We start from the raw sequence: 23977 nt of genomic DNA, 5'->3' as shown, positions 1-23977 counted from the left end.
GAGATAAGATCATTTCCACGTCAAAGTAAGGTTTTACAAATAACTACTTGTGCGTGGTTTTCTGCGTAAGTCAAACTTAAGATTAAAATTGTTTGTAAGTCTCTTGTATAAATGAGGCCCCAGTAGTTTTTCCTGCAGAGTTGTTGATGTATGGGATGTATGCATGATGCACAGCTTCCCGGGTCATGTTGTAGGAGCTGACGCTATCCATACTGAGGGCATAATGACAACCCCTCGCTATAAGGCCCATCATACATTCTTGTTATCAGAGACATTGTAAAAGGTTCATGGGTACAGGAATCGAGATCCTTCGTGGAGAAGGTGTTGGAGCATCTCAGATGGACAGCACCCATGCAGACAGGACAAAGAGATCAAACTCAACCACATCAGCATGACGGAGCTCCTTTACACCGAGAACCTGTTTTTATTGTGAAATTACTGTTACTTAAGTCCCCTCACTGGTGTGAGGAGACATTGGAAACGAGTGATAGTTTCATGCCTCTCACCCTGGACGATGGCATTGACTGCAACCATGTGAGTGCGCGACTCCAGGACATGGTTACTGTCACAGACATCAGAACGACATACGCAACTACACAGAAGAATTTTATCATTATAAGCACCATTACAAAAACCCTTTCATGTAGGGTTTGTTTTCATCTTATTAAAAAAATGCTTCCATTATTTAAAAAAGTGGCATGATTACAGTATAAACACACAAAAATCGCACGTAGTACAGAGGAAACAGCATGGAGAGGTCGTTGAGCTAAATTTGTTTGGTTGCAGTGATAACTTGAATTCTTCATGAGAGGTTGCTGTTTTGGCCACTGTATTTTGTAAATATATCAGTACTGGATTAACAAAAAAACAAGTTGTTGCTAGCACCAATTAATACTGTATGATAAAAAAGCAGATGTATTTAAGTTTGAAAGATGGAGAACGAAGTTGTTCAGAAAAAATTCCTTAATGTCCAAACAGACTTCAGCTTGTGTCAGGCGGTGAAAACTCAGGATCAATGCTACCATGTCATCCAGGCTACGCATCAAGATTTTTCACACTGCTACAGCCTTTCACATAAGGCCTGAGAGCGGATGGTTTAGGAAATTGTATCCCCCACCCCCCTCCAGTTGCACACTTACTTCTGACTGAGACCCACCGGCCTTGCTGAATAGCAGAGACAGACTAGAATAAGAGACCCCCCCCCCTCCCCCCACAGACACTGCCCATCCCTCTCTTCACCCATATCTCTTTGGATACAAGCCTTTTAATTTCATCCTCTCATGAAGAGTTAATGGAGGACGATCTGCACTTTCATTTTCAGTGCGTCTCCCAGCTGTCCTGTGAGGTAGTCTTTGGTGTTCTCCTCCTCCAGTCGAGCTAGCTCCTCCTTCCTGTACAGAGGCACACTGCCGATCTGTAAATAATACGCTCCGGGACGCACTTTCTTCTTGGTCAGGTGGAGGTAGCTGATTCCGTCCCTCTGGTTGATTTTGAAGAGGCCCTCGTCGTTCCCATGTTCTAAGACGTACAAGACGTGGTCGGTGAGAGCGGAGAGAGCTGGGATGAACTCCAGCAGGTGCTGCTTGTGGTTCAGGTCACTGATGTTGAAACTTAACAGCAGGGTGTCATCAATGTCGACGCTCGCCAAGCTGATGGTCTCCGGTTCATTCTGCAAATCACAAACAAATACAATATCCCAGTAGAGACAAAAACCAAATCAAATATGACTTTCCAATAAAAAGCAGATCAAAGCATATTCAAATAAGAACTATTGTAACACAAGACTACTGTAAAAAAGAAAGAAAACCTCAGTTTAATTGTCTCTTTTAGCAGCTCAGCTGAAAACCTGCGTACCTGAGAATGTACGTGCGGCTCCTCGTCGGTTCCATTAGTACTGCGGCGGTTCCTGCCCTTCTTGGGATAGCCGTTGATTTTGCACTCGTAGCACGCTTCTGGGGAAAGCGCGTTATCATCCCCGGCACCCCCCTGCTCAGCTTCTGGGGATCCCAAACCTAACCCTGAGACACAGTGACTGGAACACAAACGCATCACAGGAGGAGTCAATATTAGAGCTATGAATTTGAATACATTTGACACTAATAATTTTATGGCTCCCAATATCAAAAAAATCCAACCGGTTTCCTTTCCTTTCTCAGGCTGTGTCTGAAGCAGTAAAAATAAATAACACTCCAGACAGAATCAGAGCTAGGACGTCTTTCACTCTCAGAGGCAGGAAAATGGATATTGGTAAATTAACCTGTTATTCATGCAGGATCTCATTTATGTATATTACTGAGAATGAATACATAATACTGTACATTCTTGAGTGACTTAATATAAAGAGTTCTAGATTCAATTTGTTTTTGCTGATTATAATATTTGGCCTCATCCCTAATCAGAAGTTAACACAGACAGTAATGCTGGATATTGATAAGGTGTGGAGGGAGGCGCTGACCCGTGCCCGGCCCTGTAGAACCCGGGGGGGCAGCCACACAGGTAGCCCCCGTTGGTGTTGGAGCAGCCGTGGCTGCAGGGGTTTTGGGAGGAGCACTCGTTGACGTCCTGGCAGCCGACGCCGTGCTGCTGGAAGTTGAAGCCGGCGGGGCAGACGCAGCGGAAGCTGCCCAGCGTGTTGTGGCAGGCGGCATCGCCGCACACCTGGCTGCCCTGGCACTCGTTCTCATCTGCGCGGCAAACACAGGGGCGTGGCCGCCATCGTAACATTAACAGACAGCCCGGCGCTGTTCTCCACTCACTTCTCCGTGCGCAGGCAGGCAGTACGGCGGGCTGTGCAATGCATTGTGGGATTTGCTGCGGTGCTCACCCACGCACTGGTTCCACTGGTAATGCTGGAGGTAGCCCTGTGGGCAGTTGCACCGGTAGCCGCCAATCATGTTCTGACAGCCGTGCTGGCACTGATGGTTACCGTCACACTCATCCGTATCTGCTGGGCCGAACACACATACACACACACACACAAACACGCAGAAACACACATACAAACACACACAAACACGCAGAAACACACACGCACACAAACACACGCACACAAGCACAAACACACACACATGCTCTTAACCGCAGTATGCCATGGGACATGGGCAATTGCACTAATACACAGATGACTGACAGTGGGAAGAGCGAGAGAGTTTTTTCTCAGTTAAACGCTTTGTTAAACAATAAAAATATGCAGACCACAGCATCGGGATTTGACATCAGGGCCTCGAGCTGTCTTCAGTGGTCACGTGATTTTGGTGAGTCCGCCGCCCATGTTTCAAGAAATACCCCCCACCCCTCCCCTACATGCCAAAGCATTAGTAAGACACCCCTGGGTGCCAGACCTGTGCAGCTGTGTCTGCTGGGATCCATGGAAAAGCCTCGCTGGCACTCGCAGCTGAAACTGCCTGGGCTGTTCTGGCAGACCCCGTTAGACCCGCAGATGCCCGGATCTGAGGTGCACTCATTATTATCTGCACAGAGAGAGGTGAGAGAACACAGTAAGAGTAGAACAATAATGTACAAAGCAATAATCTCCACTGAGCTACAAATATGGGAGGCAGAAAAAAATGGCATAGGTGAAATTAGGGGACTGAACCTTTGTTTGAGAATTAATAACAAGCCATGACTCCCCAACCCTGGTCCTAATTTGCCATGGGGTCTGTTGGTTTCCACAGCTTCTCAGCACTTAATTGCGCCATTAAAACAGTCCATTATGCAGTTATCCCACCCCACCTGGTTTATTGGGTACAAACTGCTTGTTGATAATAGGGTGTAAATAAAAGCCAGCAGACCCTGCTGCCCTCCAGGGCCAGGTTTGTGGAGCACTGGTGTAGGCTGTAAACCTCTGTGGAGCCTGTGTGTGCTGCATTTATGTCATTACACTTAAGATCAGGGAGGAACGGGGGAACAACAGCCAGACAAACCCAGCAGCGCTGCCAGGCCTCACGTCACAAGTGTGCAAGTTCAGCACGACAGACATCTGCAATTCACCTGACCAGAGGGCTACTACCAATTACAGTTAACCCTTAAAACCTACAGCCTGCACTGCCAGGACTGGCATGTGGCTGGGATCCTCTTTAGGTTGCCATGTTTTGCTCTGACGTGGCTGAAATGTTCAGTAGTGTGGCAAAGTTCAGGCACAAGTGTAGTTAAGCTCACTAAAATCCTCTCTGCAGGATGAACACACCCAGTCTGTCATTTCTCGCTGGTTAGTGGCTTTCCTCTGTGTAACGCTTACCTCATTTCACAGGCATAACACTGAGCTCATGGGAGCAGTAGCCACGATTGGCAGCTCTCACCGTATCCATGGAAACAGGCGGCTCAAAGCTACACAACAGGTAACTGTTTGTAGCTACAAATCTGTCTAGCTTAATTCAGCATTCAATTTATCAAATTTAAACTGGCAACTCTGCGGACCATGAAAAAAACTTCAAAGGAGTTTTTAGACTTTTTAAATGGAAAACAATTAAAGACAAATGCATCCATTAGTTCAGCATGGCATGGCTTATGCTCTCAGGTATACTGCAGTACATTGTGTGTGTGTGTGTGTGTGTGTGTGTCCGTGTATGTGTGTGCGTGTGTGAGTGAGTGTGGTGAGTGAGTGTGCGTGTGTGTCTCAGTGCCAGCCCTAGCCTTTGAGGGGCCCTAAGCAGGATTTCATATGCGGACCCCACAACCCACCCATTTGCTTAACAACGTAATTTATTGGCTTGGGCCAGCTCTGGTGTGTGTGGCTGTAGGAAATGTGAATTGTGTGCGTTTGTAGGATAGTACGTGTGTGGGTTTGAGTGCACCCACATGCGGGTGTCTGTGTGCATCGTACCTATGCAGGTAGTGTGGTGCTGTGTGAACCCAGGTGGGCATTTACAGGTGAAGCTGCCAATGGTGTTCACACACAGGAACTGGCAGTTATGCTGTTTGGTTGCGCATTCGTCCACGTCTGCAGGAGAGAACAGGCACAGAGAGCAGAGCATTACAGCACTGCTTTAAATAAAATACAGGCCCTTGTTTTGGGTGTAACAGTATATTGCTTTGCTGTGGATGACGGTACCTGCACAGTCTCACCTTTGCAGCTCTTGCCGTCCTCCTGCAGCAGGTAACCCCGGGGGCAGGAGCACTGGTACCCCCCATCGGTATTTTTACAGATGAAGTTGCAGGGCTTTGGAGCCTGGATACATTCATCCACATCTGGGACACCAAGAGTAAAACCAGGTCTATAAAAGGTGAACCTGGTCTTCACCAGGTCTATAAAATCACACCTCATACAAAACGTGAACCTGGTATGGAAGGCACGCCCAAAGTTATGAGCATAGTGGGACAAATAAGGCCCAACCTGAACCTCAGCACTGACCAAACCCAAAATAAGTTTAAAAAATATACATTATAAGAAGAATCTTGGCAGGTATCGGTTATTATATTTTGGTAAATCCCTTACCCACACATGTGGACCCGGTGATGTCTGTGGTGTACCCCGGCTTGCAGATGCAATTGTAGGAGCCGAGAGAGTTCACACACTGGCCGTTTCGGCAGAGGTTGGCTATGACACGACACTCATTGATGTCTGAAGGACAGAACGAAAAGAAAAGAAAAACATCCTTCATGAATTCTCGCCTCAGCACATAGCTACAGCACGGAGTGCTCAAAGCAGTGAGGCAGGGGCAGCAATCAATCACTGCACACTCCAAGGGCCACTGCTTCCACTACTGTGACCTGGGTGCACCTAACATTGGTAGGTCTCTGTCTGAGGGGATATCAGTACAGACTTAACCAACTCATTTTCCAACTAATCTCCACCCATGTGTACCCTCCCCTATAAACACACAGAAACCTCTGTTGAGTGAGGCCTCCGTCGGGGTGCGCTACCTTTGCCGTCAGTGGTGTAGCCGGGGCCCAACGGGCACAACTTCTTGTAGGCCGTGGTGCCACGCAGGGGGCAGAGCTCACAGGAGGGCCCCCAGCCCCGCCCGCCGTCGCAGCAGCACTCTGACTTGGTGACACTGTTCCTGCTGCTAAAGGACATCTGGCACAGGGTTTGGAGCACTTCCATGAAGCAGAAGCCTTCTCTGTTATCTGCAGGGGGGGAGGAGGGTTCACTGAGGTTACACCCTACCCATAATGCACTTCTGTGAAGCAGACGCCTTCTCTGTTATCTGCAGGGGGGAGGAGGGTTCACTGAGGTTACACCCTACCCACAATGCACCTCTGTTAAGCAGAAGCCTTCTCTGTTATCTGCAGGGGGGGAAGGGTTCACTGAGGTCACACCATACCCATAATGCACCTCTGTTAAGCAGAATCATTCTGTTATCTGCAGGTCAGGGGAAAGATTTCCAAGGTTACATCCTACCCATAACACACCTTCTACAAGTCTGCTCCCCTCATGAAGGCAGTACTGAGCAGGACCCTGGTCAGAATCCATCTAAAATTTAAGACTGCATTAATGCTACTAAAGGAAAGAAGACAGGATCTGAAAATCTGGGCTAAATGCTGCTGGAATAACAGTGATTATCTGTTATGACATGTTGACTGTTATGGCAGTAACACAAGTGTCTGGCGGAGGGGGGATGCTCTTCATTTACTGAGTTCCTCTCACAGGAGTCATGTTTAATACCCAGACAGTATGCAGACAGGAAGGAGGTACACTGATAGCTTTAGTTTTGATGGCAGCAGCCAAATGTTTTTCACCTTTGACTTTAAAGGGGACTGTGCCCCTCAGGACACCACAGACGAGAGGTTTGCACTGTTTCCATGGCGTCCTCACAACGGGAAGGAAACCGCACCTGATAAAAGCAGCCCTCTTTCTCTCTGGATCTGTGGGAACCTCTGTGTGCACCCGTGTACAGTCTCTCTCTCTCGCCCTCTCACTCTCTCACTCTCTCACTCTCTCACTCTCTCACTCTCTCACTCTCTCACTCTCTCACTCTCTCACTCTCTCACACACACACACAGTCTCGCCTGCACTAACACACATGCATACATTCAAACACACATTCTATCACACACACACACACACACACACACACAGGAATAAGGCGTGATATTTACCGATGCATTCGGTCTGAGTGGGGTTGGCACTGAAGCCGTCGTTACACTTGCATCGGTAGCTGCCGACGGTGTTCTCACAGCGGCCGTTCACACAGATACCCGGCTTGACTGCGCATTCGTTCAAATCTGGCCCAAAACACAACAGGCATGTGACACACAAACAATGCGCAGGCGGAAGACAGGCCGACTAAAAGGCTTCGGCCTGTATTCAGTCAGCACGTGCCCTTAACTGAGACTCATAAGCAGACATTGGTGTCAGATGTTTTCTTAGCAAACTCACTTTGGCGAGTTCGTTTTAGTGATTGCTCAACTCACCAAAGTGTGTTTGTGAAGAAAAAAATGATTTAATTTAATTAAAGATTGAATTCCACACTTTGCCTATCGTGCCCTGGTGGCCATTTTGTGGGTAGCAGTGTGCTTTATAATGCCAGGCACTGTTCGGTAAACACAATAAAAAACATACCACAGAGGCAACAAGCACAAAAGTAATAAAATATACCAGAAGAACAGTGTCTAACAATTATGCTTTCAGGAAACCTTTTTTCAGCAGGCTAACAGAGAGGCTGGCATTGGGCTATAACAGCAGCATTACTGCAACAGATTACATGAACATTACTGCAGGTTAACATGAGAAAAAGAAGGCCTTACCCATACACCGCTCTCTGCTGGGCTGTGGGATATATCCCGGGGAGCAGATGCACATGTACGTGCCGATCAGATTCTTACAGGTCATTCCCTTGACCAGCATGGCACCTTCTCACACTCATCTCCCATGACCACATTGTAAATGGAGTCTTATACATTCTCATTTGTCTTACACGTCTATCCAGCGTTTAAAAAGGCATACAAACCTCAGAGACAACCTTACAACATTCTCAAGCTAGGTATAACTTGCAAAAGTGTGAATTGTAATAGTTTTTTTTTTTTTTTTAGAAAATGTATGAAAATATAAACATGTACTGAATGTGTGTGCTTGCGCATGAGTGGTAGAAACGTGTTGTGGAGAGGGCAATGCATTTACACATCCACACAAGTGTGTGTGTATGTGTGTGTGTGTGTGTGTGTGTGTGTGGCAGAGTCTGGCTCAACCAATGACATGTAACGGTCTATAAACGACCCAGTCAATAAAATCACAGCCACAGGCCACCCAGGGGGAAACGTAACCCTGTTCTTTATGAGTGTTTAAACATCCAGATAATACGCAGTATACAGATGTAAAGTAATGTAAATACTATGGTGGAGTCCTGAGAGTGAGCGACCCCACCTGCCAGCACTTACTGCCTATTTGCCATACACCAGCCTCATATATAAAAGTACCCTCTCAATTCTGAAGTCATCATGCAGGTGTGTGTATGTGTCTGTGTGTGTGTGTGTGTTTGTATGTGTGTGTCTTCCTGTTTCGGCTTCAGTAAAAATGCAACAAAGAGAAGCAGTTCTCTGATTGGCTGACTCGAGGGAAGATTCAAGATTCAATACTTTATTGCCATACAGCTTAGTTGTTAGGAATTTGCCTCAGTGTGCGTGCTTATGACAGAACAGCAAACAATCACAGCAAAATAGTCAAGACACGTAATGACTCACCTTTGCACATTCTGCCGTCCTCGCGTAGGACATAGCCAGTGGGGCATTTACACTCATAGGACCCCTCCGTGTTGACACAGCGAAACGCACAGAGCAAAGGATTCTGGGAACACTCATTCACATCTGCAGAGACCGGCAACAGATCATCAGAACTAGACAGCCACCAGAATTTAGAGCAAATCTATTCATAAATATTTGCTTTGATACTTTCATTTTGTGTCAATAAGTGTTCATAATAAAATCAATAATCGATAAGTTCACAAGAATGCACTGATGCCCATAAAAGGAAAAAAAAAAAACAAGTAAAAATCCTAAATTTGGGTTGTACCTTCACAGGTCATCATCGGCCCAGGCTCGTAGCCCTCGTCACACGTGCACTCGAACGCTCCGACCACATTGGTGCATGTCCCGTTGCCACACGGGTTGCCCAGCTCACACTCATTCGTATCTATGGAAACAGTGAAGGATCATGGCCCATCTCCTTCTCTCTCCCCATCTCCTCCCCCTATCTCTCCCTTTGTCACTCCCTCCCCCCTGCCTCTCTCCCCCTCTACTTCCTTCTCCCCTGTCTTTCACCCCCACCACCTTTCTCGCTCCCTCCCTCCCCTCTCAAACTGGTGTATGCTGTCCCCATTAGACCAGTCATGGCTCACCTTCACAGTTGATCCCGGTGAAGTCGAGTCGGAATCCGAAGGAGCACTCACAGCGGAAGGAGCCGTCCGTGTTAATGCACTGCCCGTTCCTGCAGATGCCAGGATTGTCTGCACACTCGTCTATATCTGTCTCACACAGAACATTCATCAGCATTTGTGAGAAAATGTGCTAAATCAGCCAGCCTGGAACCAACAACCAACCAACAACAATCAACCAACAAATCAATCAATCAATCAATCAATATCATCTTTATTCGGTGTAGTGCTCTTTGCATCTGGACTGTCACACAAAACATCACTGTGAGCCTGTTCAGAGGGAATTATAACAGTAAATAAATCTATGTGGGAATGCCTCCTTACCTACAGTTTCACCGTCTGGCCTGGTGAAATGGCCGGTCCCAGAGCAGAGCAAACTGTAAGCCTCTGTGAGAAAAAAAAATAACACAAAAACCACCTCCTTTACAAACATGACCCATTACTGTACTTTACCCTTACTTTAGGAATAAGATTAGATAATGGATGGATAATAACAATAACAATAACAACAATAATAATAATTATCATTATTATTATCGTTGTTGTTATTATTATTATTATCAGTCTTTGTGTGGTGAGAAAACACACTCATTGGAAGAGGGAGGAGAGAGTCCCAGCGGCAGTGTTTTTACCCCCCACACTCACCGTCCTCCGCAGTGGGGCAGATTTCGCAGGGGTCGCCCCATCCTTGTCCCGGCATTACGCCGCAGCAGCACCATGCCTTGGTGGTGTTGATGGGCTGGGGGGACTGGCAAACTCCAGTCTCAAACTTGGAGAAGCAGTAGTTCACCCGGACATCTGGGATTGAAGGAAAGAAAGTAATAAAGAAAGAGTATGTGAAGGTGCTGAGAAAGTTCTTTTATAGTAACACTCATCCTTTTTAAGGTGCTCCAAAGAGCTTTACAGGGCAGGGGGAGGAAGTCTGTGTGCAGAAGCTGAACTGGAGACTCAGTTTCACCAAACTGAACTCACCCCAATACAACCCCAGGGGAGTGCAGTACCAGGAACCAAGCCTGGGACACATGCACTGGCCATAGCTGCACATCACCTGCTTTCTCAAGGCAAGATTATATGCAGAGCATGTCAAAGGTTTTGGCAGCCTTGGATAAGTTAAATTTGATTTTATTATGTTTTTTTTTTAAGTAGGTGATAAACGGTTGGGTATAATTGGCAAGACATCTGCGAGTCATTTATCAATTGATTTAATTCCCGTCTGTTCCAAAAGCAATTTTTTTAATTCTAGAAATTGGCATTCTGCCATCAGTGCCTAGCCTTCCTCCTCCCCTAGTGGTGAAATGATCTTACTACACTATATTTCTGTGCAGTACTGCATGAGCAACTTGGTACATGGTAATTTTCTCAGTTTAATTCAGGACAGCGTGTGGTTCCAGCCACCTGTTCTATTCCCCCTGAAGTCTGAAGTCCTCTGGTGGAGCTACAGAGCTGGGGGCAGCTTACCGTTACACCTACTCCCTGTGGAGGAGAGCTGGAAGCCTGGGGGACACACGCACTTGAAGCTGCCATCCGTGTTGGTGCAGGTGCCAAACGTACACAAATCTGGCGTCTGTCTGCACTCGTCCACATCTGCAGACAAAACAATCAGACAATCAGGTGATCTGGAATCAGTTATCCCAGCCTGAGGGGGCAGCAGGTGTCATTACCTTTACAAGTCTCATCTTCCAGGAAGAACCCAGGTGGGCAAATGCACCTGTAGGAGCCATCCAGGTTGTCACATTTTCCAGGGCCACAGGTTCCAGGATTCACCTGACACTCATTAACATCTGCGCAGGAAATGCAAAAGCAAAATAGACCAGCCTCAACCAATCATGTGTAAGGAGAACTTTATGGTGTGTGCATGTGTGTGCATGTGTGTGCGCGCATGCTGAAAAACAGGATTGTTTAAAATAATTCCCCAATGATTCAGCCCAAAGAGGTTTTGTTGTTGGTTTTCCAAAGCCAAAATTTGACCATAGAGACATTGTTTTGCAAGGCAAAACAAGACCGTATAAATATGGGCCCAGCAAAAACATGTTGATGCAGCGCATTAAAGCAGTTTATGTAATTGAAAAACATGCAGAAATGAGTCATGCTTTTCATAGCCGAATGGATAATAAACCTTTCAACAACACAAGTAAATAAACAGTGAAAGCCTGCATTCCTAACACCACAAGACATCTAGGAAAGAATTTCTTCTTTCGCAGGAAAATAGTTTGAAGCTTATGCATATAAATTCCCTGATGCATTTGCCATTTACACACCCCACCCAGTACCGGTATAATAAGTTACAGACAAAAAAATGAAGTCTTGCCCAACTAAGATAAATGCTCTGAAAGAGAGAGTGATCGAGTAGAAAAGTGAGAATGAACGTATGAAAGAGGAGGATGAGGTGGTGGCTGCTCACCCACGCAGGTCCGCCCGTCGGACGAGAGCTCAAACCCATCGCGGCAAAAGCAGATGAAGGACCCCAGCGTGTTGATGCAGTCACCATTCCTGCACAGACCTCTCAGTGTGGTGCATTCATCCTGGTCTGAAACAGACCAACAGAATCACACACAGAGCAACATGGGCATCCTTGCCTCATCCGTCTGAAACAGACTACAATAATCACACACAGAGCAACATGGGCGTCCCTGCCTCACCCATCTGAAACAGACTACAATAAGCACAAACAGGGCAACAGAGTGTAACGTTAGCTAGCTTACTAACAGTACCTGCTGTAACTGAGTTGATAGAGTGAGTGTAACGTTAGCTAATGAAGGTGCGCTGCGATTTGTTCTGGTAAGTACCAGCCTTATGGGAATGGTTGCCACCGTGGTTCTGGGTTTCATTACCCATCCCCAGAGGAAACATTAGGAGAAGGTGGTGTCTGTGTTTGTGTGGCTCACCGATACAGTCGTTGTTGTGGGAGAGCTGGAAACCCGGGTAACAGAGACAGCTGTACGAGCCCACGGTGTTCTTACAGGTCCCATTCCCACACGGCTGCCTCTCACACTCATCCGCATCTGTAACCGTAGAAACATGCCAAGCAATGCAGGATCAACCAATCACCAGTGCAACCTTGAACACTACGATCACCAGTAAAACTAGAGTCACCTGAATAACTAGGATCACTGAATGAGAAGGATCACCAGTATTGATATCATCACCAGTATATAGCAGAGCTCTTTGTCATTGCATAGATCCACATAATGCTTTAGAGTTATCTTCAAGCACACAGACTTAAAGATTAGTGTGCTGGAGGTGCCACAACCCTTGAAGAAACCAAATTACAGATAACGATACCCTATACACCAGTATACATAGGAAACTGGATGAGTAGCTCTGGCGGAATGTTAAATGCTGTGATATCTTAATTTGTTTTATTTTCTCTTGTTATGTGTGCTAGAGGGCAACATTCCCAGTATTAGATCAAATGTAACAAGAGCTTATAGGAGTCTAGGAGGGACCGTGAGGGATCATACGCTAGTACAAAATAAAGTATGCCGTGTACCTGTTGTGTGTCACTGCAAATGAGGCCTAGATCTCCAGTGACCTGCAGTACCTGGCTAATGAAAGGGAATGTGGTGCTGCTGAACTGAGGTGGAGACCCACCGATGCACATGGAGGAGTCTGCCGTCGGCTTGTATCCATTGGGGCAGATGCAGCGGTAGCTCCCCACGGTATCTACACACTGCCCCGGGTTGCAAACGTTCGGGATCTCCAAACATTCATTCCGATCTGCAGGAAGACAGGCATGCAATAAGCCTAACCAGTATACACGTGCACCTGTTTTTTATTTTTTATTTTAAACAGCTGCAAATTCCCAGGCCTTGAGTCATATTTATCTATTCTCCCCTCAGTGCAATAGTGGAGCTTTCACTCTGAATGAGTTACGAACACATTTATTTCTTTGTGCAATTTACATAAATCTTTGAATACTAACCTGAGGTCAGCTGCCCCCTAAATCTCCCTATTATTTAGACCATGCTGATAACCACTGAAAATCTGGATTATGAACTGAACATATTTTCCACATGGCTTGGCCTTATCAGATGCTGTTTTAGTACAGGTCCCACTGCGGATTATTTTTTTCTGGACACATAAAAGCAGGAAGAACAGCAGGATGACGATACGCCCTGTAATAAGCTGCGATTATCCAGTCCCTATCAGAAGCTGAAGTATCTCCTGAGATAATATGATGTCATTTAGAGAGGATGATCATCCCAGTGTGAGCATAAACACACTGGTCTCTTTCTGAACAAAATGCAACAACAACAAAAATCCCTCCTGGATTTCTGAAAAATTTCACATTGTGTTTCCCTGCCATTTCACACACAACCAGCAGCAGACCGTGTTCCTTTCACTCTTCATCCTTCACTCTATATGCCCCCCATCCCCTCCTACATTTGGTACAGCCGCAGGCCCAGCAGGGGAGGCAGTTGAGCTCCACGGGCGGAACGTACCAAGACACTGGCCATTGGGGGCGAAGCGGTAGCCGGGCTTGCATTCACAGCGGTGACTCCCGGGCAGATTGACACAAACGGCGTTTCGCTGGCACACCGGGCCATTCTGGCACTCGTCAATGTCTTCAGTGGAGCCCGATGGCGTTGGCGTAAAAACACACACAAGACACACAGGTCATTCAACCCCACCCACAGGAAACACCCATTTTGCATCCCCCTCTCTGATTACAGCATTCAGAAAGCCCTTCGCAGGAAGGCCAGGCAAGTTGATGGCATACTCTACCGCACGTAGACCTTTTACTGACCGGCTGTGGTTGACACAGCCGTCACCAGGACCCACCTTCACAGATAAGCAGCTTGTCGTCATAGACGAAGCCCATGGGGCACTCGCAGCGGAAGCTGCCTATCATGTTGATGCACACGCCGTTCTGGCAAACGCCGGGGATCTCGCGGCACTCATCGATGTCTGGGGAGTGACAGGGCAGCAGTTATCTCCCCAACCCCCATACTGAGGAGTCTAGTCACTCCATGTGAATGTTTACGTGTTATAACAAACCGCACCCCACTGTGACTACTAAAACTGCACCAATTACTATTAAAACAGCAAATACCACTACTAATAGTAGTAACCATAAAAAAGTAACCTTGCCATGTGCCATTTGTGTTGTTAATGGCCTTGTAAGTAGAAAACATTTGTCAAATGAATAAACGCAAATGTAATAAGGTGAAATTTGTGGACAAATGCTTACCTATAACCTGTCCAGTGTAAATGTCGATGTAATATCCTACTCTTTCACTGCCACACAGGATGGTAAACTCATCTAGAGAGAGAGACAGACAGGCCAGGATGAGGCAACACAGGAATATAATATCATTTGGTGATCAAAACAGGCAAAAAAACAGCCACCTTCTCTAAAAATCTTGCTATTAACACAGAGCAGAATGTTTGTGAATTCAATGTGGAGAAAAGGCTTTCATATTAAACGCATTTGATTAGATGATTAGCTGATATGAACATCTATACAGCCACCCCCTCCCCCACCCCCCCAACAAATATTGGCTAATTTATTTTCTTTCAGACATGGGGTACAACCTTTCTTTTGTCAATATACTGGTCTTTGATTGTCTCATTGAATTAGATCAGAGTAAACAGAGGTATTTCAAATTTTACAAGCAAATGAATATTGAAATGTCAGTTTAAATCAGCAGGTATTTCAATGGTACCAGTGTCCCAGAGGACCACACTCATGCTGTAGGACTCTAGTGCAACACAGTAAAGCAACATAATGCAGACACTATCCTGCATTCTCCTCTGACAACCCGCTCCCATCAGCATCAGGGACCCATTGAGTATTCATGCAGTTCTACACAAAGATTTTGCTCTCAGTCTTAGCTATGAAATCAACGCATCTGTTCCATTAGTTTCAACACTGGATCTATCCACATTATGTTGTCTGCACCTCCAGTAACTGATTCCCCCATGGTAACTACCTCATTTTTCTTGGAGGATGTAGCCACCTGTGTTTCTGGAGTTGCCACTCCCCTAAACCAGTTATTTATTTAACAAAAAAGCTAGTCTTAACCCTGTCGGTGCCCACTAATGCATTACGTAGTTTTTTGGGGCGGGCCCCTGGTATGTGGGCAGGGCCATGCATCAGTACTCACTGGTGCTGGGAATTGGACACTGTTCGCAGGGATGGTTCCAGGCCCGGCCGATGTTGTAGGAGCAGCAGCACATCTTCTTGGTCATGTTGTAGGCGAGCTCTCCATCGCAGGTGCTGTTGTCAGAGTAAAAGTTTCTGTAGCACAGACTCCTCCGCATGTCTGAGGGGGAAGATGAGGACAGAAATGGGTCTCTTCAGTGCTGTTTTTGGCTCTGGTCAGAAAATATAGTTTGTATTTTGCATAAAAAACCTGTAATATCTAAAAATAAAATATAAAATAAATCACAGAGCATACACAAGCATACAGGTATACACACCAACATGTATACACACACAGCTTCTTACCCAAGCAGTTATTTCCTCCATTGACTTGCATGTAGTCCGCGGGGCAAATGCAGGTGTAGTTTCCAATGGTGTTGTAGCACTGGCCCGGTCCACAGATTCCCGGTCGTTCGCACTCATTCACATCTGCAAACCAGCGAAACAGGAACGCATTCAGAGAAAGTTGCAAAAACCACAAACGACAGCCAAAAATATGCTGTCCAGTCTGCAGCAAACTCATAAAACCATTCCCCTGTACTCCACTCCAACAAATTAAAATACCATTAACAGTAAGAGATGATTTCCCCCAACGGCACTGTGTGGTTTCGCTGAAACTGTTTTTAACCACCCCAGGGACAGACTGACCACAACACAGTTGGCTGGGGACTGGCGGTCGGCCGTTTTCCGCGTAGGATCAGGACTGACACATGTAAACTCTCCTTACTTATGGGCTCATGAAATCAGACTGACCATCAGGCATCTACTGGGATAAGCCTATGACCACAGGCCAAGGAGCCATCATGTTTCAGCACAGTGCATGCGAACATCCTTCCCTCAATTTCCTATCATCAGGGAAAAACTAATAAGGGATTAAATGTGCTTTGAATGGCACAGGATTCCGTGAGCAGACTCTGAGAGGGGAGGGCCGATCCGTACCCTCACAGATGCGGGTTTCCTCGTTCAGTGCGTAGCCCTTAGGACACTCGCAGAAGAAGCTGCCGAATGTGTTGATGCACTTCCCGCCCTGGCACAGGCCCGGTAGCTCCTGACATTCATTTATATCTGGAAGAGAGGAAAAGAGGCCATGCCGAACCCTGAGCCCTGAGCCCTGGCTGAGAGCAAACCACATCCCATTACGTCATAGACCGCAGCACATCACAATACATCACCTAACAACACAAAACACTGCATCACAATAACACCATAATATAACATCACATCATACATAAAGTCACACTGCATCGCAACACCACACATCACATCTCATCACACAGCACACAAGTGCACACAAAACATTATGGCACATGACATTATGGTGCATTTTAGTGAATCACACGTCATATGACATCACATCAAACCAGTTCCAAACTCAGTTAGGTCTCACCTTCCACAATGACAGTAATGGGGTTGGGTCTGAACCCTTCTCCTCCGGGACACAGGACCTTGTAAGCAGCTGAAAAAGAAACAATCTTGTGATGCTCAATTAATTTGTGTGTTTACCGCAAATCTGCGAGTTTGCAGCCTTAATAAATTCAAGGCAATTTCAAAACATGGGCTGTTTGTTTCCAGGACCAGGAATATGGATTTGCAGTGCTGGGGTACTTCAGAGCTGGGCAGTGTCATGGCAGCCAGACTCACAGGAGTTGAGGTGGGGGCAGGCCTCACACGGGTTTCCCCAACCCTGTCCCATGGAGCAGCAGCACGAGGCCTTGGACACCCCCACGCCGATTTCATTGGAACAGTCCAGGCTCTCAGAGGCATCCCCGCGAGAACGCACATCCAGGTAGCAGTTCCCTGATCTAGTATCTGAAAAACATTACAGAATATTTGCTTGCAAAACAGCATTTAAACATATCAGTGCTTGAGTGTGGGCATTTAGGGGAATCAATGCAGCATATCTGTGACCTTAAATAAACACAGACATTCACTTCGGTGTAGAATATGATGCAGGTTGTACGATACTGAGGGGGTCTCTCACCCACACAGCCGATTCGGGTGGGGTTCAGCTCAAAGTCCGGGGGGCAGTTGCAGAGGTAGCTGCCAGGAGTGTTGACGCATATGCCGCTAATGCAGATGGTTGGGTCAGCGCACTCGTTGGTATCTGGAAAATAAGGAAGTGGGACCCGCCCTTTCTGTCACTGCAGGGGAATGCGGCCTGCCGTCATGCCTTGAACAGCAGAACAGCACCGCAGGCTGGCTCCAGTGGGACGGAGAAGCCGTCACCCCCCCCCCCCCCCGACCCCAGGCGGGCAGCCTTCCGCAAGCCTTCAGGCGCAAAATCACACCAATATTCATCATCTCCCTGAGCGCTGACTCAGTCACCATGACAACATGGTGGGGAGGCCTGAATGGAGAGGTCTGAGTCACCCCCCTGGGGCGGGATGGGGGGACGCATGAGGCGAGAGAGGGGACACGAGTGTGAAGTAGTCAGGATTGGAGGAAGCCTGTTGTGTCATTATTGAAGTACTCACAGGCAAGGCATTGGGAAGGGGGGGGGGGGGCCTTGCAGGTGTACTCTCACCTGTACAGTTTCCTCCGCTCCTGTCCAGCTCAAACCCTTCATAGCACTCGCACCTGAAGAGCCCTGGAATGTTCTGGCACCTGCCATTGACACAGATGTCAGCAAAGGTGCATTCGTCTATGTCTGTGGAGCAGAGAGACAGAGAGAGAGAGAGAGAGCGGAAAAAAGAAAGAAAAAGACCACCAAGTCGTGAGGGATTCATCAACCATGGAAGCAGTTTGACAGCTAGACACCAATGTCACGGAGCCTTCTCAGCGCACAATCTTCCCCTGTTGCCATGGGTAACAGAGTCTGACGATGCCTTTTCCTGCAAAGATGTTCCTGAGGCGTGATGTGCGTGAGCCAGCCCGGCGGAGACGGCGGTGTCGGCGGTAGGACCCCTCACCATCGCAGGCCTTGCCGTCGGCGGTGGGGATGAAGCCCATGTCACATTCGCAGCGGTAGCCCCCGGGCACGTTCAGGCAGTGGCCGCTCTCACACAGGTTCACATTCTCCGCACACTCGTCACTGTCTGCAGACAGAGGAAACGCCACATCTTTAACAAGCGCAGCACGCCACTGTGCTGAAAGAGATCGGCGTCTCGGGTGAATTTACCATAACAAGTCGGGAAACAATTTTCCCTCGGTAAGAGCATGTATGAGATGTATGTGCGCGTATGTTTACGTGTACATATTCAGTTGTGTGCCGGCATATGCATGCACGTGTGTGTGTGTGGATATTCAGGCAGAATGTGTGAATGGGATTGTCAGTGTTGGTGGTGTAGGAGGATCTAACCGCTGCAGAAGAAGCCATCTCCACTGAACCCCTCCCTGCACACGCAGCGGTACGAGCCCATGGTGTTCTTGCAGTCCGCGTTGTGGTTGCACATGTGGGTGCCGTTGGAGCACTCATCCAGGTCTGAAACAAATCCACACACACACACACACACACACAGGCAAGCACGCACCCATACACACACAAACCCCCGCGCGCGCACATACACACATGCATGCAACCACACACCCAAATCAACACATATGCATACGCACATGCACACACACACACGTACGGACACGCATGTGAACACAGACAGGCACGCACACGCATGTGAACGCACATAGGCACACACATGCATGCACACACACACACGCACACACACGGCATGTCATGTTCACACATTAAAAATCTAGAGGCCTTTGATTCACATTTTGTGCAAGCACATTCAACAAACTGACATATGATTGAAAGGGGAGGGGCAGGGACAGGCATGTCACCTACACTTTTAGGAAGGGGGGGCTCACCTGTACACTTGATCCCATCTCCAATCCAGCCGACTCCACAGCTGCACTTAAAGCTGCCAGCTGTGTTCGTGCAGGAGGAGTGCCTGTGGCAGTTATGAGCCCCGATCTCACACTCGTTTATGTCTGGGGAACAATTACATCCACACAAAATCAGAATCAGAGCCAGGCACCACCCTGGGAAACACACGCTAAGCCAGAAGACAAGTCTGAGAGGGGAAGGACATGAGTCAGAGGGGAATTTCATTTTAAAACATTCAAAATTTGTGCTCATTTAAGTCTGGCCCAATGAACAGCTCCACTGCCATTTTTCTATCACAACCACTGAGATGATCAAAGTTTACATAAGAACAGAACACCATGCACTGCCTTTAAAAAAAAAGTCACTTCCAAGACATAATTCTTCTCATTTGGTGTCCAACCAAACAAACACACTTTCAGCTTCGGGGTTTTATTTGGTTGGTTGGGGCGTGGATCTGGGGAGCTACTAAATAGTAGGAGGGAAGGCCACAGGACAGTTTATCAGAACTCAAACCAGTGCAGATCTGACCACACACAGGTGTGTAGTCACCTTTCACCTTGAGTCCTGGAACCTCACGGCATCAAAGCTCATTGGCTCAAACCCTAATTAATCTCTGTGTGTTCTTTGTTTTGTATTTTCCTTTTCCCGTGAACACGTGAGAGTCCTTTGAGAGAGGGAAAAAATGTCCCAAATAAAGAGCCAGTTGAAAACATTCTTTATCTCAGCATCATGAGGCCAGAGTCTGTTTGTCTGGATGTTGTGTGCATTCCTGGCGGCTCTGCAGGAGTCTGGCGTTGGCTGGCCCAGGCAGCTAATGAGCGCTAATGAGACACAGTCCTTTCGGTGGAATGGCATGCAAACTAAGCGGCCATTGCCCTCTCTCTGCTAACAACAGGGCCTGTTTCCAAGGAACAGTTCGTGAATTTGCACGCTCAGAAGGTCAGAGTGGAACCCCCAGCAGCTGGAAATGTAAATGAACGCAGCCAGTGGGGACGCAGCGTACGTAAACCGAGGGGGAACAGGGACACCTTTCTATTTCTGCAAAATTATTCAACTGGACTCCCGGCAGACATGACTTACGGGAAGCATTACTATGAGTATTTGTTGTAATGGGGATGTCTCACACTGTTAATGCATCCAAGGGCACTCACGCACTAAAGGGTGCATAGCATCGCAGCCTCACAGGAAAAGCCACAAGGAATAAGGTGTAATAAAGATCACAAGTCACTCATCAACAGGTGATTTTTGCACTACCTATTTTCATTATTATTATTATTATTATACAACATACATGTTATTACAAACAACACCACAAAATCCTGAAGTCGAAAAAAACATGGAATGAAGTATTAGTGTGCTAAGAGTTTTTAAAGACACATTAAATATAATTTAAAGAAGCACAAGAATAAAATCTAAGCAGTGACTGCATACGATACTGTGACTGGGGGCCGGAAATGGTAATAACAAAGACAGATTTGGGTCAGATCGAGAGGCCAATGCCTCAGTCAGGTCAAGGAGAAAAACACAAGCCCTGTGACGGATTTCTGAGGCTCTTGCTGAGTGGAACAAACCTGTGCAATCCACTGAAATGATTTAAGGCCGATCCACACAGGGCCACTCCTAACAGCAAAAACCTCTCTAGAGCACAAAGTTCACACGATCTGTAGTAATCAATAAAAAGGCCATATTATTCCAAAAGGGAAAGCACTCACTGCTGTGTTAGTCATGTCTAAAGGAAGAATTTAGTCCATGAAGGTATAGGAGAGAAAAATGGATACTATTCATTGGACAATTTTCCAAAAACCGAGCACTTTTATTGGTCATTAGTTTTCAGTTTCTCTGAAATTAATACATTCTTTCTTTTTAATATTTCAGCTTGCAGATTACAGCGTTTTATTCTTAAATAGCACACATACTGTAGACAGACATCAGCTAAAGTTCTGAATATTTTTTTAGGTGCATGCATAAGTCAGTTAGCCTGTGGCAAGCCCACTCCCAGTATTGGAGTGCCATAGTTAAACTGGGAGCCAACTCCACCACCTCAAGTTCCACATCCGCAAAATTATCACATGAAAATTTTTGAGATGGAGGTGTTCTGCAAGTAATTTCACAACAAAACAGTTAAATAATGTAAGAAATAATGAAATTATACTCAAATAAATACTGAAATAAAGACTAAAGGATCTGGAATAAAAGAAGTTGGAGACCTTACAGAAGAGAGGAAAGTTATATGGACAAGCTCTTGGCCTGAGAATATGACGTCAGCTTTGCACATAAGCTACAAAAGCAGACCGTAGCTATGGAAAAAACAGAGGACTCAGTCCTGTATTGTAGCTTCTGAAACGTGAGCCGGTGTGTGCAGTATTTTCATCCTTATTTTTTCATTTGCATCCTCTTTTAAAAAATTAAGAAAAGACAGACAAGTAAAAATATCAGAGACCTTTCTAATCAGAAAAATATTAAGATTAATGTTGGTTACGCGGCTGATTGTTCTAGCAGTGCCAAACAGTTCTGAAGGAATACTCCATCACCTTTATCTGTATTCAGTAGGCCTATCGGCTGTCCCCTGCGATCCTGCCAGCCAATGGGCTCCAGCTGGGCCAAGATTACATTCCACACTGGGTAACACAGCCCTGCACTGAAGAAGAGTGCTTTATCTGGACCACCAAGTGTTTCTGAGCCTTCAGTACCGCTGCCTGTGTGGGCTTTCCTATAAACATTCTCCATCAATATTGGACAGGATTTTTTATGTGCGAGTGGCTGTTTGTGACCCAACTATGCAGTCAAATGGATAGCATTGGCAAACAAGCACAGTCACATAAAAAATCCTGTCCTCTTTTATAACCGCCAATTATAACTGCTGTCCAACTGTGCAAACTGTGGACAGAATATCCTCGCGTGGTCTAATCAATCAACAGCAGGTCACGGACTGTCACAGAACCATCCCCATTGATTAGAGGATCTTGGATAAATAAAGATAAATCTGATTTCTATTTCACATGGCCCACATACCGATTCTGCACATCATGTGGCTTTACAAAGAGCATCATTACAGCAGGCTAATTCAATCAACAGCTTGTTACCCTTCAGAGAACGGCAGTTTCAGCTGGAGGGAGAAACGCACACAGAACAGGAGGCCAGAGCTGTCTTTGGAAAGAGCCGCTCAGTGCATTCATCACACAGAAATGCAAGCTCATAGTACAGAACAGCCCTGAGTATCTGGGTGTTCTACAACTACAGCAAGTAATGCAACATCGTAATGCACACACACAGACACACACATGCAAAACATACACATGCATTCATGTGTGCACACAAACATACATACCCACAGGCAAACACACACACATGCGCCTTATATTTTTTAAGTCAGAAAATGGAATGGAACCATATGCAGTCACAGAACACTGCCCCGTGGCACTGGGAGTTACTGCCCGTGTCCCCAGAGGAGAGGGGCAGTCATTTTCAGGATCATAACAAGGGGGCTCTCAGTGGGGTTCAGCGTGTGGATGCGTGTGCCCAGTCTCATCACACAAGAGCATTCAGAGCAGCTGCAGAAAAGGCAGAGGCTCCAACCTACCGAGCCCACAGAACAGGCTGCTGGGCTGTGGGGTGAACAGAAAGGGTGGCTGGCAGAACTCGCTCTGGAGGATAAGAAACTCATTCCAAAAATCTGGATGAAAGATTGGCTTCTGCCCCATTCTGACTACAGGCAGTAGCAACGCAGGCTCACGGCTAATTGGCAGTAGTGTTGCCCAGGGATATGGAGGGTTCAGCCTGCCAAGGTCCATATCTTACCCTCCACTGGGGGACTGGTCTGCTTGCTAAAGGCACGTATGAAATGTCTTCCTCCAACTCATGTCTGTGCAAGCTCAGCTTGCAGAGTGACGAGCAGCAGCTGGTGACATCACGTAGTTCAGAAGAGGCTCACTTGGTTCATGCCTGGCTGTCTACACTCATAGTGTACTGGGATGCAGAGAGTGCAGCTGTATATGGTTGGCCATTACAAAAAAATTGAGGGAAAATATTTTTTTAAAAAGCTAGTGGTTAAAGAATGGAGAGTGGCTATAATTAGGCAGTGGTGAGAATTAAGATAGATCCATGAGGTTTTCATAAAACAAACACACAAAAACAAATGAGCTTTAAGTGACAGTTTGAGACAATAAAGTTGTTTCCGCTTCCTTGACCCTCAGATTCCACCACATCAAAAGGACGGTGGAAACAAAATGTACCCTTCTGCCCAAATTTCCCCACAGCGCAGTCTGGAAACGGGGAAGACTGCCGCCATCTGTCAGGGGCAGGACGCGAACGCGAGCACGAGCGCTAATGGAAGCAGAGACAGGGATTCTCCAAAAGCACTTTCGACTTTTAATTTTGTTTATGGAACCGCAAACAATAGCCGATGACATGGCAGCCGAGAAATGCAGTCTGAACGTTAATGGCGCCCAGACACACATGCCGCTTGGCCGGCCTCATCACTCACTCCCCCAGCTGCGCGTCCAACAATATTAAAGAAAGATGCATAAATAATTCTCAAGCAGTGCCAACGCCTTTCTTTTACCCAATACATCTTCAGCACATACTCTCAGGATCCAAACCAGACCAGACTAGCACGGCTCATCTTGGCGAGGGAGTTCCCAGCAGGAGACCCCGCCCCCCTTCCCCCGGGCTGCTCCCGCAGTTTAACGGGGTCCCCCC

At 46.8% G+C, this 23977-nt stretch overlaps 2 protein-coding genes across 2 annotated transcripts in view; both read right to left on the bottom strand.

Annotated features, from left to right (window-relative positions):
• Positions 1 to 401: 401 nt before the first annotated feature.
• Positions 402 to 7775, bottom strand: LOC135242763 (fibrillin-1-like). The gene is made up of 11 exons (XM_064314035.1): positions 7690 to 7775; positions 7042 to 7167; positions 5863 to 6069; positions 5435 to 5560; positions 5065 to 5187; positions 4823 to 4939; positions 3342 to 3470; positions 2825 to 2944; positions 2456 to 2684; positions 1855 to 2032; positions 402 to 1669 (listed from the first exon to the last, which is right to left on the bottom strand). Exons 1-11 carry the CDS (start codon positions 7772 to 7774, stop codon positions 1289 to 1291), a joined length of 1821 nt encoding a protein of 606 aa, XP_064170105.1. The 5' UTR covers position 7775; the 3' UTR covers positions 402 to 1288.
• Positions 7776 to 8572: 797 nt separating this feature from the next.
• Positions 8573 to 23977, bottom strand: part of LOC135242761 (fibrillin-1-like) — a 46669-nt gene continuing 31264 nt past the window's right edge. Inside the window, exons 33-55 of the mRNA XM_064314032.1 lie at positions 19261 to 19383; positions 18755 to 18877; positions 18366 to 18491; positions 17981 to 18103; positions 17438 to 17560; positions 17098 to 17265; positions 16844 to 16912; positions 16396 to 16521; positions 15763 to 15885; positions 15419 to 15577; positions 14503 to 14574; positions 14094 to 14219; positions 13754 to 13876; positions 12903 to 13028; positions 12197 to 12313; positions 11713 to 11838; positions 10973 to 11092; positions 10770 to 10895; positions 9957 to 10109; positions 9636 to 9698; positions 9276 to 9401; positions 8951 to 9070; positions 8573 to 8745 (exon numbers count right to left, since the gene is read on the bottom strand). Coding sequence (XP_064170102.1) covers positions 8588 to 8745; positions 8951 to 9070; positions 9276 to 9401; positions 9636 to 9698; positions 9957 to 10109; positions 10770 to 10895; positions 10973 to 11092; positions 11713 to 11838; positions 12197 to 12313; positions 12903 to 13028; positions 13754 to 13876; positions 14094 to 14219; positions 14503 to 14574; positions 15419 to 15577; positions 15763 to 15885; positions 16396 to 16521; positions 16844 to 16912; positions 17098 to 17265; positions 17438 to 17560; positions 17981 to 18103; positions 18366 to 18491; positions 18755 to 18877; positions 19261 to 19383 — 2819 coding nt within the window. The 3' untranslated portion in view covers positions 8573 to 8587. The remainder of the gene's footprint in view (positions 8746 to 8950; positions 9071 to 9275; positions 9402 to 9635; positions 9699 to 9956; positions 10110 to 10769; positions 10896 to 10972; positions 11093 to 11712; positions 11839 to 12196; positions 12314 to 12902; positions 13029 to 13753; positions 13877 to 14093; positions 14220 to 14502; positions 14575 to 15418; positions 15578 to 15762; positions 15886 to 16395; positions 16522 to 16843; positions 16913 to 17097; positions 17266 to 17437; positions 17561 to 17980; positions 18104 to 18365; positions 18492 to 18754; positions 18878 to 19260; positions 19384 to 23977) is intronic.

Source organism: Anguilla rostrata, chromosome 16, assembly GCF_018555375.3.
Source record: "Anguilla rostrata isolate EN2019 chromosome 16, ASM1855537v3, whole genome shotgun sequence".
NCBI lineage: Eukaryota > Metazoa > Chordata > Actinopteri > Anguilliformes > Anguillidae > Anguilla > Anguilla rostrata.
Note: the sequence above shows the minus strand (reverse complement) of the source record. Positions and strands in the feature narration are given on the sequence as shown.